This window comes from Akanthomyces muscarius, chromosome 1 (genome assembly GCF_028009165.1).
Source record: "Akanthomyces muscarius strain Ve6 chromosome 1, whole genome shotgun sequence".
Classification (NCBI taxonomy): domain Eukaryota; kingdom Fungi; phylum Ascomycota; class Sordariomycetes; order Hypocreales; family Cordycipitaceae; genus Akanthomyces; species Akanthomyces muscarius.
Genome location: NC_079241.1, coordinates 980,212 through 994,336, shown reverse-complemented (window position 1 = coordinate 994,336; position 14,125 = coordinate 980,212). Strand labels below are relative to the sequence as shown.

The 14,125-nt window shown below is 50.4% G+C and overlaps 8 protein-coding genes across 9 annotated transcripts; 4 read left to right on the top strand and 4 right to left on the bottom strand.

Moving 5' to 3' along the window:
- Positions 1-2,538: 2,538 nt before the first annotated feature.
- LMH87_005250 (uncharacterized protein) lies at positions 2,539-2,846 on the bottom strand (the record flags this gene model as incomplete). Its single annotated transcript, XM_056202936.1, has 2 exons — positions 2,539-2,578; positions 2,644-2,846. The coding sequence occupies 2 exons, from the start codon at positions 2,844-2,846 to the stop codon at positions 2,539-2,541; spliced, it is 243 nt and encodes an 80-aa protein (XP_056058444.1).
- Positions 2,847-3,773: 927 nt separating this feature from the next.
- Positions 3,774-4,628, bottom strand: LMH87_005249 (uncharacterized protein; the record flags this gene model as incomplete). Its single annotated transcript, XM_056202935.1, has 1 exon — positions 3,774-4,628. One exon carries the CDS (start codon positions 4,626-4,628, stop codon positions 3,774-3,776), a length of 855 nt encoding a protein of 284 aa, XP_056058443.1.
- Positions 4,629-4,801: 173 nt separating this feature from the next.
- On the bottom strand, positions 4,802-5,287 carry LMH87_005248 (uncharacterized protein; the record flags this gene model as incomplete). Its single annotated transcript, XM_056202934.1, has 1 exon — positions 4,802-5,287. One exon carries the CDS (start codon positions 5,285-5,287, stop codon positions 4,802-4,804), a length of 486 nt encoding a protein of 161 aa, XP_056058442.1.
- Positions 5,288-5,356: 69 nt separating this feature from the next.
- On the top strand, positions 5,357-6,154 carry LMH87_005247 (uncharacterized protein; the record flags this gene model as incomplete). Its single annotated transcript, XM_056202933.1, has 2 exons — positions 5,357-5,365; positions 5,459-6,154. The coding sequence occupies 2 exons, from the start codon at positions 5,357-5,359 to the stop codon at positions 6,152-6,154; spliced, it is 705 nt and encodes a 234-aa protein (XP_056058441.1).
- A 570-nt stretch (positions 6,155-6,724) lies between these two features.
- LMH87_005246 (uncharacterized protein) lies at positions 6,725-7,226 on the top strand (the record flags this gene model as incomplete). The annotated part of the gene is made up of 4 exons (XM_056202931.1): positions 6,725-6,730; positions 6,805-6,838; positions 6,988-7,066; positions 7,118-7,226. 4 exons carry the CDS (start codon positions 6,725-6,727, stop codon positions 7,224-7,226), a joined length of 228 nt encoding a protein of 75 aa, XP_056058440.1.
- On the bottom strand, positions 7,188-8,234 carry LMH87_005245 (uncharacterized protein; the record flags this gene model as incomplete). The annotated part of the gene is made up of 1 exon (XM_056202932.1): positions 7,188-8,234. The coding sequence occupies one exon, from the start codon at positions 8,232-8,234 to the stop codon at positions 7,188-7,190; it is 1,047 nt and encodes a 348-aa protein (XP_056058439.1).
- A 345-nt stretch (positions 8,235-8,579) lies between these two features.
- Positions 8,580-10,259, top strand: LMH87_005244 (uncharacterized protein; the record flags this gene model as incomplete). The annotated part of the gene is made up of 1 exon (XM_056202930.1): positions 8,580-10,259. One exon carries the CDS (start codon positions 8,580-8,582, stop codon positions 10,257-10,259), a length of 1,680 nt encoding a protein of 559 aa, XP_056058438.1.
- A 1,615-nt stretch (positions 10,260-11,874) lies between these two features.
- Positions 11,875-14,085, top strand: LMH87_005243 (uncharacterized protein; the record flags this gene model as incomplete). Of its 2 annotated transcripts, XM_056202927.1 has the most annotated exons (2): positions 11,875-12,220; positions 12,292-12,308. In XM_056202927.1, 2 exons carry the CDS (start codon positions 11,875-11,877, stop codon positions 12,306-12,308), a joined length of 363 nt encoding a protein of 120 aa, XP_056058437.1. The 2 variants fall into 2 exon arrangements, with proteins under 2 accessions (XP_056058437.1, XP_056058436.1); XM_056202928.1 differs by having other exon boundaries at positions 11,875-14,085.
- Positions 14,086-14,125: the final 40 nt, after the last annotated feature.

Sequence of the window (14,125 nt, the reverse complement as noted above, 5' to 3'; positions counted from 1 at the left end):
TAAAATTAAATAAATACTTAAGGTATAAGGAAACTATAAAAAATGTAAATATCTAATTAAATAGAAAGGATACCTAAACTCTAAGAACACCTAGGAACCTATTAAGAACCTTATAGGTTACTTAGACCTACTTTAACAGTTTAATAAGTAACGTTCCACTTATTAAGTTCTTTCTTAGGCATCTATAATAAATCCGAGAAAATAACGTTCTAGTCTACTATATCTATATAGCTAAAAGACTATACCTCTACTATAGCCTCTAACTTAGCTCGCTTAGACTTATTAAGTTTATCTAGTAACTAAAGACTATACTTAACTATAATAGAACTATAAGTTATAAGAGACTTATATTATTTTTATAGACGCTCTAGTTTAGCTAGTGCCTTAGAAGATTCTTACTAAAGACATTAAAAGAGAGTAATAGCCTCCTCCTCTTTATAATATAAACATTAGGATTCTAAAATAATCTAATTAAAAGAAGACACTAGCACCTCTAAGCTATTATAAGAACGACCTTAATAGATATATTCCTTATAATAAGAAACACCTTCTATTATTTTATAGGAAAGCTTCTTAGAATAGTAAAAAGAATAAGGTATAATAATAACTCTAAATTCTTTAATAGTAGCGGCTAGTTTTAAGCGCTATTTAGTTTTAGTAAAATAAGGCTTAGTAATATAGTTAGATATAGTGAAGTATAATAGTATAGGAGGAAGAAAGGACCTATAAACGTGAAAGATAAGATAGGCTAACTATAGTGGCCTTAAGGATAAGACTAATAGGGGAGGAGTATTATATTATAAACTAGAATGTATATAAGGTAGACTAGAGAAGCGGCCTAAGGAGCGACTAGGCGGGCGCCTATAGGCCGCTTAATTAGGATACTAAGTTATATAACTAGATTATTATAGATTATAGTAAGCTAGTAGTAATCTAAGATAGCATCTTTATTAGATAGATTACTTAGAATTACTAGTAATCTAAGTAATCTAAGAAATATAATAAAGAGATAGATAGGTACTTAAAGAGGAGGTATTCTAATAGCTAGGTAGTCTAGATCTCTATTAATTAATCTAAGTAATAGTTTCACTATTAAGAGTTCTACTCTTAATAAACGCTTATAATACTACTTAAACGTGCTACCCTATAGCTTTAAGCCTAACTTACTCTCTAAGAAACAGACCTACTGTGACTTAGTAAATAAGCTATTGTTACACCTTACTCTACTAGTTCTTTTTAACGGTAAGAACGTTTAGGAATAGTGGTTTCCTAAGGAATTAGGCCTATTCTAAGACTAGAAGTTCGAGGTAACAGACCGAGGTTAGACTAATAATAAAATCGCGATCTATTAGCTATAAGCTATCTTTATTCTAGAGATAAAACTAGCAACAAGCTAGCGCCGCCTTCTCGTTATTAATAGCCACAGAAGCCATTATATAATAGAATTTCTATATAAATATTATCGCTATAATATATACCTTCTATTCCTACCAGCTTATAGCTCTTACGTTCTTTAACCTCTTAATATAGCCGTGTTTAGCTTAATTAAAGCCTTCTATTATAAGGAGCTTAGTAATCGCTCTTACAACGATAATTCTACGCCTATTAGAAAAAGGATTTTTCTTAAATGTTACACTATCGCTAGAGCATCCGGTTTATCAGATTCAAATATTCGTGCTAGGTGGCGAAGGTCTGGTTTATAGCTAGTTATATTAGTAAAGCCACTAATAAGTAAGTTACTACTTAATCTAGTCCTAACAACACTAAAAATAATAACTTCAGAGCCGAAATTAGCACTTAATAAAGGCTTACTAGAGGCTAAAACACTATCTAATAAATACCAGCTCTAACGCCTTTTTTTAGATAGTACGAATCTAGTAACTAGCTAGTGTACTATTAAGCTAATATAACGCAAAATTAAGAAGCAATTTAATAGCTAACAAGCCTAGTTAGTCCTTTTAAACTAGGAAAATATAAAGCTTAAGGTATTAAATAGGATATCAATCTAAAAAAAATAAAAGAAAGTTAATACTAATCTTAATTCCGTCTTTATTCAAATTATAGACATTAAAAATACACGTAGCTAACTTATAAGGCAACTAATAGGGACTATAAGAGATATTCTGATAATTAAACTAGAGGAATAATTATTTAGTTAATTTTATATCTAATAGTATATATATTATATTATTTTGATTTTATTTAGACTTGTTATGTGGCTGTTAGAAAGTGGTGCGCGAGATGTATGTCGGGCCAAGAGGTGGGTAGGGCCAGGAAGTGGGTGGCCGACGTTAGTCCATGCATGCCCAGATTGCCAGGGCATGTGCTGGGGACATGCGCACCCATTACCCGAGACACCATTGCCTTGGTGAAGAAACAGTGGCGACAGGCATGGTAGGTTTGCGTTTCATCTTGCATATACCACTTGCTGGAAGCAGCCGTCTGAAGAAGGACCCAACCTCTCTGCCCTGAGTCAAACCTGCTTTACCTGACAGTGCCGTACGCGCGGTTATTGCTCTCAGGCGTTCTCACTGGGCTTTAGACACTGGGAGAAACAATAATCTTTGCATCAGACCCGCTTCAGCTTGTCCGCTTTGATCAGTGGCGCTCGTAGTAACCAGGGAGATTATGTTGGATATGAACCTTGCACCCAGCCATGGCATTACACCATTCCCGGAACCGCGAGTATAACTTGCAAAATTTCGCGGGCCTGGACGGGAGTCCTGACCAATTCCGTCCTTAAACGTGTAGCAGTTGACCCTAGCTTCTTGGCGATTGACGCGGGGTCTCGGTACGGCTGCCTGCCACATCTGCGTCTTATCTGCAAGATTGGCGCCCTTTGGCATTCTCGTGCTGCGCCGCCGCAGCAGTCATAGTAGCGCCGCGGCTCCTTGTCCCAGAAAGCCAGAGCGCATGGTGCGATGCGTCACTAGAGGGCTGGGGGCCACTGTCTATGATAAGTTTTGGGCTCACGGAGAAGCAATCTCTTGAAGTGCTGATAGCGGGAAATATACGAACCGTTATGGTCTGTTTCATGGTGCGGCTGAAGAGTACCCCCTCTTCTTTCCTTTCTTTTCTTTGGCTGGTCGTGAATTTGCACAAGTATGTTGCTGTGAATTACTGGAAATAACGCTGATATAAAAACATACATACGATTCGGCCCCGATGCTCCAGAATGACAGCTCTTGACCTAGAAGTTCTATAATGCACATCATCGAGCGACTGATCATGCGCTTCGACTATAAACATGGAAATGAGCACATTCGAGCTACGCCCCTGCGAAGCAGCTCATGCTGTCGCGTTGAGCAAAATGTGGAACTCACACCAATTGGCATGGACCCAGGACTTATTACCAATAGGTAACGTCGGTTACTTCAACACATTCCGCTACCACTAGCTTCAAATCGCGTGAGCATCATTCAATCTTTCCCTCAACAGAGCAGGCTACCACCTTTGATGCCAGCTTGCTGATACACATCTGCGGATCCAAAAGATCAATCATACTAATCTTGAAGCCCGACACTTGAGGAAACCAACTGCAGAGCTCCGTGGCAATCAAGCTATCAACACCATGCTCCGACACCGACTTGAAATGCCAGCATTGCGCCTTTTCCCTTATTCTGGGAGACAGCCCTACCGCGAAAGTAAGCTGCGGTAGTAGCTTCAGCGGCTGTGATGCGACCAGAAGCATATGCAGCAACCATTTCACCTGACGAGTGTCTGGCAACTGCTGAGGGTTGGACTGAACATGGGGCTAGGAGATCTAGGCCGATTTAGACGGCCGTACACGCACTTTGTGAGATATCAGGTCTCTGCATGGCGTCAACATCGCAGTTTCCAGACAAAAGGTCTTTGATAGTCCAGGATGGGGCCAAGGTCAGGGTACCAAGGACATAGTCCAAATACTCAATGGCTGTGCGGAAACCGTGGTACTCGAAGAGCTTTGCTCCCATGGCGTGCCATTGAGCGCCCTGCTCAGTGAAAATGAATCCCAGACGCGGGACCTCGGACGGACTTGAGAAGACATGTGGTTTAAATTCCAGTAGACCTTTTTCCGTATCGTCTTTATCCACAATGCAGTAAGTCCGTTGCGTGAACCTCGACCGTCTGGCCGCCAGTGAATAGGCCATGTCGGCCAAAGAGTGCTGGTCAACCACCTGGGACAGAACTGCAATCTTTGCATCGAGTGAGGCATTGACATTTGCTGAAAACGGAAGCAGGACGAGCTGGCGGGTGCCGGCAGTAGCTGAGCTTACTCTTGTTGGTGAAGACAGTATTGGAGCATGGTGCTTTGTTGCTGCAGAACCATTGATATGTCCATTTTGATGCCCGTTTAAGATACTGCTCTTCAAAAGGGTTGAGTTTGTTGAAGCGTGATGTGTGTCGTTGCCACCTTGTACATGACTGGCAGTTGCATTGCCAGTTTGAACACGTCCACTGACGCCATTGCCGTTCTGTGGACGTTGCTTTGCTATGCCATTGCGCTTTGCAGTCTTTTGCATAATGCCTGGCTTGACATAGTCGGGGTATACAATGTTGACATGATCGAGGATGCAGTGGCCGATAGAACCTCCAAAGCCAGCCGAGGTGACGCTGACACGCCGGAGCTTCCCTTTCGGCCAGGGCATCACCTCCGTCGCAACCTTTGCCTTTGCCTTGTCGAAGTCAATTCTTGGATTCAGATTCTCCACGCCTCTGCTTGGTGGAATCAACCCTGCTTCGAGGGACAGCACGGCTTTGAAAATGCCTGCGAGTGCGGCCGCACCATCGGTATGCTCCAAGTTCGTTTTGACAGATCTGATCAGCAGACGATCATCCGCAGCATCAGACCTCCCTGACCCGAATACACTCGAGTATCCGTCCCGTGGCACTCCAGGAAAGGCGTCTCAGGCGGTCGCAAACCGGCGTCCTCGTAGTATTTGCGGATGATAGCTTCCTGAGCAGCACCACTGCTTTCCAATGTGTTGCCAGCATTCTCAAACGCTTCATAGACAACTTCTAGAAGCTTGCGCTGCGACGCATCTATCGTCTCCACCTCGAGGCCTGGGATGCCAGAAAAGGCAGGATCGAACCACTCAATGACTTCATCGCCGCGCTGTACGAGACGGTCGATGCCATTGACAAGATCACAAAGTCGGTCTCGCCACGGCTTTCGATGTGGTGGATGCGACAGACACCCAGATACCGTAAAGTAACGGCCGTGAAACGGCAAGTCATCAGAGAGCAGATTCGGGGCGCTCTGAAGAGACTGGACTCTCCGAGTGAGTCTAGGACAGCCATCGAGCATATGTTGCTGCGAGAGAGAAAAGCTGCTGAAAAGCAAAGACGCAAGCCAGATTATGAGAATCCTACACTGATGGACGAGGTAAGACTGGCTCCTTTCTTCCAGAACTCAGTTGGCTTTTTGCCTCGGCTGCATTGATAAGTGATTAAGCAGTGCTAACAATCACTCGTCAAGATTGCCGGTCAGTTTATTGCCGGTCTGCACACCACTAGCACGACTCTGGCGTGGACATTCATCTACCTCACGAGACTGCCCGAGATCCAAGCCAAGCTCCGCAGGGCGCTGCACGCTGCCTACGCGGACGGCCACGCGGACGGCCGCACGCCGGACCTTGCCAAAGTCACCAAGATTCGGGTGCCGTACCTCGACGCCGTGCTGGAGGAGGCGCTGCGGCTGCACGCCACTAGCTTGGCCCGCCAAGCTAGCCGCGACACGGAGCTCTTGGGCCACCACGTCCCCAAGGGCGCCAACGTGATCCTCGTCGCCAACGGGCCGGACTTCCACGCGCCGTCCTTTGCCGTCGACGCCGCCCTGCGCCACGCGACCGCCAAGACTGACCACGGCTGGGACGAGACGCGCGACCACGCGTTTGAACCGGAGCGGTGGCTTGTGCTGAACAGGAACCCGGAGACGGACCAACAAGAGACCGTGTTTGATGCCAACGCCTCGCCACAGATCGCCTTTGGCATGGGCCCACGCAGCTGCTGGGGCCGAAGACTGGCGTACCTGGAGCTTCGCATGGTGGTGACGCTGGTGATTTGGAACTTTGAACTGCTAGATGTCCCACCCGTGCTCGCGGATCCAAAAGCAAGCTATGGGATTGTCCACAGGGCAGATCAATGTTGCCTGGGACTAAAGGTCATAAAGTAGAATCTATGTCTCGGAGTCCACGGCAAATCGAACGACGCCGAGTCGTTACTCAACTCTTATCCCGCGCGAACTCCTGTGACAATATCTCCGCGCATCTGGCCAGCATTCTTCATGAAGGCTGACCCTACCTATTACACTTCAGCGTTGGCGATGCGAATGAAACCTTCCAGTTACCGTCAGGCCAAATCGCTAGCATTTCTTGATACAGCTGTTGCTTGCAGAAAGGCCTCCTGTTCGCTTGACAGGGCATTGGCTTTGAGCTACGCCACGTAGCTTTGCGGCCCGTCTTTACCCGCCCGCCCACTGTACTTATTATCAGGCTCAGTTGTGCTGCATTAGAGTGACATGATTGGTTTGGCATCGCTAGATGACGTGTATGGATAGCTGTGGAAACATGCGTAATTTATGGTAGTGGGGATAATTTAAACATGCTGGTGTAATAATGGGGGTCAGACAGCTCTCTGCCTCGGTATCTATTGATTACCAGTAGGTTCCAGGGCAGGCCGACCGTTACGATCTCCCATTCCTCTTCAAATTCAGTTTTGAAGCGCATGGCGGTTGACGTAAAAGATGAAGGTATCAAAGGTTTTCCAACTATAGACGCAACTGCGTCAACTAATTTATGGCATTTACTAAAATGTCCCTATTAGGAAACGGCGCCGGATCAACTAACTTATAGAGCTAGTGAGGAGGGCTTAGTCTTCTCTTTGCTGATATTTTCGCCGCTTTGCACAACTTCTAACAGAGCTAGGAACTGCAAGTCGAAACTATCTACTTAAATAGCCGTCCTCCCCGCACGTCTCTCTGGCGTCTAAATTCCAAATCTTTGATAGACCGACAAAGGACATACTTTCAAAGCCGTCGTTTCACACCGCGGCGCACATCTGGTAACCACGACAACTTGCTACTCGGGTAATATATGCATCACTCCGGTCTGAGAAGGTAAAAGTCTGACGAGCCTAGGGTTTTTGTACGAACAACACCAACACCAACAATGCCAGCGATACCAATCCTGCGCTCATTGTCTTCCATCTTATTGCCTTTCCCTCTGGCGTTGATCAAAATCTTCTAAAAATGTGAAGACGCTGCCAAGAGGCATATATTGGAGCAAATGACGAAGCTCATCGGGAAACATGTCAGCACCGTGGTCGCGGATGTCCTCATTGACGCGATTTAATCGCAGAATTTGCATCCAAGATACGATATCGTCGCCCAATAGAAAAGCTGGAAACCGCGCTAGTGACATTTCATCGAGAAGCCACGTGTTGCGGAAGAATGGTCGGTTAAGAAACTCAAAGATCGCGTTATAGCTTGGCACTTCTCGAGGATCTGTAATGTTCTCGGGAACTTCACTCAAATGTGCCACAGGCTGCATCCATTGCAAAATGGGGGCGTAATTCTCGGGGTGGGCCTCACGGTCACCTGGCTCGCCAAAAGATTCAGGCATGCATCTGTCCCACGCACGGATGATCTCGATGGCGAGGTCGGAGGTCTCGTCTTTGGTTCCTAGCCAGCCAACTACCAGCGCCGCGTTTCGGTAGGCTCTCGCCATGTGCGAGCGCTGCTCGGAAGCTTCACGGGTATCACGCCTGTTGATACATAGCAAGTCTAGCCAAATGTATAGAGACGGCGTACCGTTTCGAGGCGATGGCTGCACAGAGGTGTTCCGAAAGCTCTTCAAGAGAGAAACTAGCCAGCGCGGTGGCCTTTTTTTAAGAATCGATAATGACTGTTCGGAATGTTTCTGACTCTGGAGCCTCAAGGTAGGGGAATTGGGCGGCGGTGAAAAGTTGGTCAAAAAGACAGCTCGGATGTATCGCAAAGCCTCGGAGAGTTGCAGCGGTATCACGACCTGGACGCCGTCAAGTAGGATATGCTCCGTAACACTAGCGTCACCGTACAACGAGGACAGAGCAATGAACTCCGACGATTCGCTGACTGTCTCGTGCACCAAGCGACAAACGATAGGCTCGTCGATGTTGTCGGTCAACGCGGGTTGCAGCTCAAGCAGACGTAGTTCACCCTCTTGCGAATTGAGTGAGCGATATCGGATTGGCCTTGCGTCGCCAACTAATACCATATTGATTGCGGCGCATATGGTGTTTAGAGAATCTAGTGGGCCTATACCTTGAGAGAATCTCAAGCAGCCATTAGTTCCTGTCGATGGGAGCGTTGCGTATATAGTCCACAACCGGCCAATGGTGTAGAAGCTTTCCCTCTTATTGTGGCACGGACGCTGGTCTCAGCGCCCCAATCAAACCCTAGATTGTGACCAGTCCCTTCCTGGACACAGAAGATGAAGCAGGGCACAAAAGAGCGCGGGCTTGGTCAATCTCTAGCGGGGGCGGGTGGACGGGAGATGAAAAATGGCTCAACGCTCGGACGTTAAACCTTCCCATCCACGATCCGCGCCACCGTCACCAAGATGCTATCCCTGTGTAACCCGTTCCAGTCTCACCAAGGTTACTGGAGTGAGTTTGATCTTCACGGAATCGAAGTTAAAGCAAAAAAACCTGTCGAGGATACCCTGCCGTGCTGCAAAGATATCCGCCCGTATTTATGGGGCAAAGGTATCAAAAATCGACTGAAGGAGATTTGGAAAAGCTCTCGGAAGCAAAAGCCAGTCCTTGTACCTTCAGGGTACGCAGAGGCTAGATCACTGATCGGTAATGGCACCAAAGCGGATTTGGAAACGCTGTCGCTCCAAGCCCAACACTTGATCATCGATATATTTGCGGGCACTACGAACGAGTTCGAAACGAAAAACCTGGGCAAAGAAACCCCTTTGCCCTCGGAAACAAGTTTCGGACTGGTCACCCTACGGCTATCCTCTGATCTCCAGCTGTGGAAAGAAGCTCAACATGCCGTCGGCAATGTCCTCCCACCCAAAGGGTCCGGCCTGGCCCCAGCTTCTGACCTTGCCCTAGACTTCTTCGGGGCAACTAGTTGGCCAGAAGCCATGAAAACGAACAACGCATTGTTTGGGTGCGGCATTGCCAATTTACTCATCGGAGCGGCAGACGAACCAACCATGTTCTCCAACTATGTGACCGATATGGCCTTCTACTACGAGCATGGCTATAACTACGTCTTCCCATCGCTAGAAACGCTGTTGCAGCGAGGTCTAGAAGATCGTTATGCGATGAGAACTCGAGGTGGGCGCGAACGACGGGACGGCGTCTATATTGGAAAGCAATACATACAGGCCAAGATCAAGCTGGAGGAACAACATGTGGAACAATTAAGCAAGCGATCGGCACGACTGGCCAGGCGTGAGGCGCAGATTGTGTCTCTATCGGAGAGCAGTCTGTTGGGTATGGCGGCTGAGGCGATGGCACAAGGCTTCGACCCAGCGGCTGTCACGAGTGATTTGGTATTCAGCTCTCCGGGCACTGATGTTGTTGACGTTGGCTGCGACTTGGTAAACTCAGAGGTCATGAACTCGTTCTTAAATGTGGCAGACATTACTGACACGGGCGTCGTGAGCGAAGTCGCGTTGCGCCGTGTGTATGACGCGTACGCCGCAACAGGAGCCAGGATGCTGACCCAAAGGTGGCATGAGCCGGTGGCTAGGATGTGCGCCTTGCTGTACACGTGGCACATTCAGAACGACCGGCATATGTTCTTTCGCCGCGCGATCCTAGGGTGGCCCAAAGTCCGGAAGATGACTGCGACGCCTCCATTCGAGGCTGATTTCGACGAGGTATTTGACGCACGATACCATACGACCGGGTACAGCAGGCCTCTCGAGCCCAAATATACATGCAACGGGAAAGAGACATGTGACCATGTCCACGATTTCCTCGATCGCAACGCGGACCAACCGCTTCTGCGTGATCTCTGGTGGGCCCTCGTTGTAGGTCCGCTGGAATATGTCAAGGGAGGTCAGGTCAATGATGAGCGCGAAGAAAAGCTTGTTCAAGCTTCACGCCTACGAATGGCCGAACTCTATTCCCGTGGTCTGGTGCTAGAAATGGTTTGGCTGATTGCGCATGCAAGTCATCATGCCTGGCAGGTCAACTATCTATTCGAAGCCGCCATGTTCGGCAGTATTCTCGACGGGGAAACACTAGCTGGCAAACTCGACAGGGAGCAGAAGCGATAGGGCAGAAGCGATAGGGCAGAGGCGACAGAGCAGAAGCGACAGAGCAGAAGCGACAGAGCAGAAGCGACAGAGCAGAAGCGACAGAGCAGAAGCGACAGACACGATAGAACACGAGACATGGAAACGATAGAACATTAAGCATAAATAGCATAAATAGCATACTAGATTGGAACCGAATATATCATTTGAAGCATTGAAAGGCAATGCGCACAATGTCGACAGCCCGCACGCTAGCTAAACAAAACTAATACATCATCCTCTCCGTCTTTGCCGGCTTAGTCGCGGTCAGCTGAGTGGGGATCATTCGTTCACGCTCCTTTGCCTCAGCGGCTTCCATACCCGCGCAATCAACTCTACTGAGTCTGGCAGCAGCAATCACAGGCCAGAGGAGCGATTCCAGCTTCTCCGTCGATATCTTTCGTTCCTTTCTATTGCCATCCTAGGCACATCTTTCTTCCAGACCACGACCCCCATGATAAGCTGGCGCATCCGTACTGGATTTTCAGCCCATGGTGCTTGTTCTGGGTGGTCTTGCCCCATTAGGTAATTCATGGCGTTGAGTCTCCAGTTTCTTCAAGGCGATGCTCACTTGCCCCCCCTCCATCCTTCGTCTCAAAGGGGAGAGTAAAAACGAGCGATTTTAGCACGGGCATTTGGAAATGCAGTAGCAGTACTGGAATGGCCCTTTTTTTTTTTTAATAAAGATGGTGAGGCCTGTTCCAGATGCAGTAGGGTGAAGTTTTGATGAGCGCCCGTGTAAGTCAGAGCAGGGCAAGATTAGCAGCAGCCTCACCAGAACAAAAATAAGGAGGTGCGTGAGACTGGCTAGCAGATTCGTGCTTAATTTCACCCGACATATACGAAATACGTGCTCCCGTTGAAACGCTATTTTCTACCTTTTTCAGTAGCCTATTTTGGTTTAAAACTGGAAACTAGCAGCCTAGCCCGCGAGCGAGGCTCTCTCATGCAGTCATCCCAACTCGACGACTTTTTTGGCCGCGTACTATTTTCAGCCTCGTGGATACCCTTGACGAAAAAACGTGTGCCTGGTACCTGAAGCTAACGCACGCTTCTTCCAAACAGCCTAAACCCCAGCCCATCTTTCTAGCTTCTTTACAAGATGACAGACCAACTTCCTAAACCCCCCTGTCTACCATCTAGCCTCGTTTCTTCCCAAATCTCGGCCAGCTCACCCTCTGTGATGGTGGACTTGCTCGTCTACAGCCTCCTAACAAAGTCGTCCAGCCCCCAGCCCCTGTTATAACCAATGCATCTTGACTTGTTTTGGTGTAGTGATCCACCGACTGCGCCCAGAGCTGGAGTCGAGCCTCTCAAAGCTGAAAGAATCGGCCTCTCCCTATTCCCCTACGCGGGCAAGCTCCCCGAGAGATAATGCAGATTTTGTTAGTTTTGTAGACGGGAGATTATATAGACGTGATGATCCGTCCAAGTCCCTTCTGCCCTTTCCTTTAAGTGCTCTTCACTCTCTTTTCTTTGGGACACCCAACTACCTCACAGTCTTTTTCTGGTCCTACTCTTTCCTTTGATATCTTCATAGTCACTCTTTTAGAAATAACGAGACATCACTCTTTTCTGCTCTCGCTTCTCTCTCACCATGCGTACCTTTGCTCTCGCCACCATGGCCGTGGCCGTCCAGGCCACGGCCGTGGCCAACAACCTCGCCACCGTCGACGACAACCGCGCCGTCGAGCTCCCCGGCCTTCTTCGCTTCCCCGTCCAGGGCAACAAGGTCGCCCAGCACCGCAAGGGCGCCGCCGTTCGCCGCCAGGCCACCTCGGACCTGCTGAACCAGCAATCGGGCACGCAGTACCTCATCACCCTCAGCATGGGCACGCCCGGCCAGGAGGTCAAGGTCGATTTTGACACGGGCTCCAACGAGCTCTGGGTGAACCCGGACTGCAGCACCTCTGGCAACGCCGACAGCGAGAAGTTCTGCAAGAGTCTCGGCCGCTTCGTGCCCAGCAAATCCACCGTCGACCTCAAGCAGACCGGCGGTGTCACCTACGGCAAGGGCCAGGTCAAGTTTGACTACGTCCAGGACTCTGTCGGCCTCGGCAGCGCCAAGATTGTCAACCAGACGTTTGGTGCCGCTTCTTCCAGCCAGGACTTGGCGGAAGGCATCATGGGCGCCGGCCCGGACCTGCGCGGCTTCGACGCCGCGCCGTACCCGATGGTGATTGACTCGCTTGCCCAGCAGGGCATCATCAACGCCCGCGCCTTCTCGGTCGACCTGCGCTCCGTCGACAACCCCCGTGGCGCCGTCATCTTTGGTGGTGCTGACACCAAGAAGTTTAAGGGCGAGCTTAAGAAGTGCCCAATCATCGTGCCCGGTCCCGACGGTGCCGTCCGCTATTGGATCAACCTGGACGGCCTCACTGTCAACATGCCCAACGGCCAGACGCAAGAGGCTCTCGCCAAGGGTGCCAGCCTGCCCATCTTCCCCGACACGGGCGCCACGCTCGGTCACCTGCCCGCCGGCCTGGTCAATGCCATCGCGGCCGGCTTCCCCGGTGCCAAGTTTGATGCCACCTACAACCAGCACACTGTTCCTTGCGCGCTGCGCAAGGAGGACAAGACCATTGACTTTAAGTTTGGCGAGGCGCTGATCAAGGTGCCTTTCGGTGACTTCATCTGGGAGGCCGATGCCGACTTTTGTCTCCTCGGCGCCGTTCCCAGCCCGGCCAACAGCAAATCCTGGTCCTTGGGCGATTCGTTCTTCCGCGCAGCCTACGCCGTCTTTGACCAGGACAACAAGAACGTCTGGCTCGCCCAGAGCGCCGACTGCGGTACGAACCTGGTTGCCTTTGGCAAGGGTGCCAACGCCGTCAAACCTCTGCAGGGTGAGTGTGGCAAGCCTCCTGTGACGAGCTCCTCCACCACGAGCTCTTCCACCACCACGTCCAGCAGCAGCCAGACGTCTTCCATCCCCACCAGCACTTCCGCCTCTGTGACCTCGTCTAGCAGCAGCCCGACCTCCGGTGTCCCTACCTCCACTTCTTCAGTTCCCACTGGCACTGGCGTCCCTACCTCGTCTATCCCTACCGGCACCGGTAACCCTACCTCCCCGGTGCCCACTGGTACTGGCGTCCCTACCTCTTCCGTTCCCAGCGGCACCGGCAGCACCAGCATCCCCTGGACCAACATGACCACGACCGCCGCCCCCACGTACACGTCCACCTTCCTCACCACCACCACCTACACCATCACCTCGTGCCCGCCCGTCGTGACCAACTGCCCCGTCGGCCGCGTCACCACCGAGGTCATCACCTCCTACACCACCTGGTGCCCCGGCGAGCAGACTGCCACCCGTGTGCCTCCTCAGCCTACCGGCCAGCCCCAGTGCCCTGGTCCCGACTGCGGCCAGCCTGGCAAGCCTGAGCAGCCCGGCAAGCCCGAAAACGTCTGCCCCGGTCCCAACTGCAACAACACCGACAAGCCCACCGCCACCGCTCCGTCGGCTCCTGGTGAGAACAAGCCCACAGGCGGTCATCAGTGCCCCGGTGGTCCCAACTGCCCTCCTCCTCAGCCCACCAGCACCGGCGCCAACAACAACTGCCCGGGACCGAACTGTAACGGCAAGCCCACTGGTCCTGCTGGCGGTAACCAGTGCCCCGGTGGTGCCAACTGCCCTCACCCCACCGGCGGCTTGACCACCGTGTCCAAGCCGTGCGCGACTTGCGGCGGCAGCACTGTCCCTGCCGGCAAGCCTACGACTCCTCCCGTCGTCACTGGCACCGCCGCGGAGATGTTCCGCGTCTCTGGCGTCGCTGCCATGGTTGCTGTCATTGCTGCTCTGATCCTGTAAAGGGATGAATCGGGTAGTAAACAGAATCCCTTTTCTTCAT